A 3,293-nucleotide genomic window follows, 5' to 3' on the forward strand; every position below is an offset into this window, starting at 1 on the left:
TAGTTCACTCAGATGCACCCTCTCAGACTTTGAACCTACATACGATTTATAAAAAAATCTGAAAGCAGTGATGGATATGGTTGGACTGTGTGCACCTGCAGAAAACAAAATATGGTTATTTATGTCATGCGCAAAGAAGTGTCTACTAGTCTACTACTATAATCCTTTTTTTTTACATCAATAATCCTCCTCTTGCCACTATGAGTTCTTTGGGAGTACTTTTAAAACACGCATGTTCAAATGCGGGTGCATCATGCATGGTTGAATATGACAACTTCCTTTTGTTCCACGAAAGCATGAGTCCTAATTGCAAATTAGCTCACGAGGACCCCGTGTATGCACAAACTAATGGTTCCATATTTTGAGAGAACACGGCGATGCAAAATATAAAACCGGGTCCTTCCCGTGGTTAAGGGCTTCGAAAAGGGCTAATCTCAAATCATGGCTATGGATATGCCGATCCTCTTTTCTTTTTCTGTTGATGCTTAAAGCCTTCTGGCTCCATCTTTACACATTAGAGTCCACTTCTGAAATCGGAAAACCATTCTCAGAGTGTTCTTTCTTTACATATGACAACAAATATGTCTATCAGGCAAGGCAGGATTCTAATTTTAAAGGGCCCGCCTAATCTTCAGTTATTAATAATTAACAAAAAGATCATTTTTCGTCACCCTTGGGCCTTGGCCTTCGTCCTCCAGCTTGTTCACAGCTTGCCCTCGCCGGTGACATGGCCAGCCGCAGCGTCCGTGCCTGTTCGGGAGCCCTCTGGCTTCTCAAATCCTCATCTCCAGCCCGGAGTCCAGCCGAACGGGTCAACTCCTGGCTTTTGGAACGAGAAGCTGGTTAGAAACTGCATGCAAAATCGAAGGAGTCGTGGAGTTGGGAAAACATGGCTCCGCAGAAACTGGGAAGCGGGATTTGAAAAGAATTACATGCTTGTGCCACCGCCAAGTGACATTGCGTACCGGTTCGCGAGCAACTAATCGTATTCTCTCTCTCCCTCCTGACTCGTACGCCATCCCCTCTTCTCTTCTTGTTGGGCTGAAGAGGAGAAAACGAGCTAATTGGGCTGCAAGACCATCTCTCTCTCCGTACCAAGCCTGGCTACATCCAAGCCTAATGGGCTGGCAGCCCATGCGAGCGCTAATGATTGAGAAGCTATTGTCCCGAACGGTTTTCAAACTCCAGGATTTTTACGAGAAGCTAGCAACTGGTTACGGGCTGAGGAGTCGAGGAATTTTGAGGCTGGGGAGGACTACCGAACAGGCGGCTCGGTGCTCTGCAATGAATGGACTCAAACCTAGAATAATTTCAGGCAACTGATCATTAGCAAACACGGATTTTAAATTGATATACTTCCTTCGTCCCAAAATAAATGACTCAACATTGTATTGCGACGGAGCCATGGAGGAAAAGTTGAGTCAATTATGTTGGGACGGAGGGAGTATGTGTTAAGGTTGACAAATAACCAACAAACTACATGGCATCAAAATGACGGAGGGACCGAGGGAGTATGGGCTCATAAAATCAGATGCATATATCATGTTCCATTGTCATCCGCCAAATCACGATTTTAGACTGTATTTTCGCCGCCGAATATACATAAGAAAGATACCCACACAACCAAATATGTAAAAATGATTCGACGAATCAGGATTAGCGTAATCTATATGCGCCACATGCCCCATGGTCAGTTGTTCATCATCAGCATCAAGCGGCGGGATGCTCTGCTCATTCCTGAAGTAGTCGTCGGGGTCTATCTGACGCTTGGCCATGGCGAGCCTCCTGAAGTTGCCCTTGGAGTAGTACTTCTCGCCCCAGACCTTGCCGGCCTCGTAGCTGGTGACATTGCCCACGACCACGTTCTCGCCGAGGTCAAGGTCCCTGTAGTTCACGTACGCCTCCCTCGGGTTCTTGCTCACGTGCGGCTCCATGAACGCGTAGACGTCCCTGACCCACGCCGTCTGCGCCGCGCCGTCGCCGCCGCCGCCGCCCCAGAAGTTTATGTACTGCACGTTATACAGCACGCCGGCGCGGTGCGGGAACGGCGTTGCCGCCTCGGGCACGCGGGCCATGTGTCCCCCGTAGGGGTCTAGGATCATGAGGCCGGCGTCCGGCCTCGCGAGCCAGGTCGCGAAGATCTCCTCCCACACGTCCCTGGCGATCGCATGCCGCACGTAGTCGGACGTGGCCTTGCTGGAGGTGGTGTCCACGGGGTCGGTCCGGTTCAAGATGTCCTCGACGGTGGCGCCGCTGCCAAGGTAGACGTACGGCACGGACTGGAGCCAGGTCATCTCCTTGCAGTGCGTCCGGTTCACGCCGAGCTCCGGGAAGCGGCGGCGCATCACCGGCAGGAGCGCGTCGCAGGTGCCTAGGTATAGGGCCTGGAATTTGGCCACCTGTCGTTGCACGAGCACCCTCACGAACAAGTCGTCGGGGAGAGCCGGCGCGACCTCCTGCCACTTGGTTAGGATGTCCACGGCACCCTGCTCGACGGACCTGGGGATCGTGAACGCGGTGACCGTTGGCGGCACGGCCACGAGCTTCACCCGCCACGACAGCACGATCCCGAAGCTCCCGCCGCCGCCGCCGCCGCGGATGGCCCAGAAGACGTCCTGGCCCATGGCGTCCCTGTCCAGGACCCTCCCCTCGGCGTCAACCATCGTGGCGTCCACGACGTGGTCGACTGCGAGCCCGTGCTTGCGCAGCAGCATGCCGAAGCCGCCGCCGCTGAGATGTCCGCCGACGCCGACGGTCGGGCACAAGCCCGCCGGGAACGCCAGCCGATCACTCGCCTTCCCGATAGCATGGTACAGCTCCCCGAGCGTCGCGCCGGATTCCACCCACGCGGTGGCCGGCGCTCCCTCCCGCGGGATGCCAAGGCTGACACGCACGGAGCGGAGGCCGGCGAGGTCGACCACGAAGAACGTCTCGGGGCGCGCGGACCTGTACGAGAGGCCCTCGTAGTCGTGCCCGCCGCTGCGCACGCGGAGGCGGACGCCATGCTGGCGGCCGCACACGACGGCGGCCTGGACGTGGGAAGCGTTCGTCGCCGTGACGACGCAGAGCGGCCGCACCGTGGCCTGCGTGAGGAACCTGCGGTTCCGAACGGAGGACGCCAAAACCGACGCGAACGACGGCGAGCTCCGGGTGAAGAGGAGCTGCTCGGGCACGGACGCCGTGAGGCACGCGAGGAAGCCATCGGTGGAAGCTTGGGAGCAGAAGAACAAGCGGGAGACCAAGAGCATTGCTAGCAGCGCCATGGTTCGGGACGGGGCCATCGAGCTCTGCAT

At 56.0% G+C, this 3,293-nt stretch overlaps 1 protein-coding gene across 1 annotated transcript; it reads right to left on the reverse strand.

Annotated features, from left to right (window-relative positions):
• Nucleotides 1-1,558: 1,558 nt before the first annotated feature.
• LOC123048809 (berberine bridge enzyme-like Cyn d 4) lies at nucleotides 1,559-3,293 on the reverse strand. Its single transcript, XM_044471839.1, has one exon. The coding sequence runs from the start codon at nucleotides 3,291-3,293 to the stop codon at nucleotides 1,566-1,568; it is 1,728 nt and encodes a 575-aa protein (XP_044327774.1). The 3' UTR covers nucleotides 1,559-1,565.

This window comes from Triticum aestivum, chromosome 2D (genome assembly GCF_018294505.1).
Source record: "Triticum aestivum cultivar Chinese Spring chromosome 2D, IWGSC CS RefSeq v2.1, whole genome shotgun sequence".
NCBI classification, from domain to species: domain Eukaryota; kingdom Viridiplantae; phylum Streptophyta; class Magnoliopsida; order Poales; family Poaceae; genus Triticum; species Triticum aestivum.

Bases quoted from the DNA above. Each gene is read 5' to 3' on its own strand.
- LOC123048809 (XM_044471839.1), bottom strand. From the start codon at position 3,293: ATGCAGAGCTCGATGGCCCCGTCCCGAACCATGGCGCTGCTAGCAATG.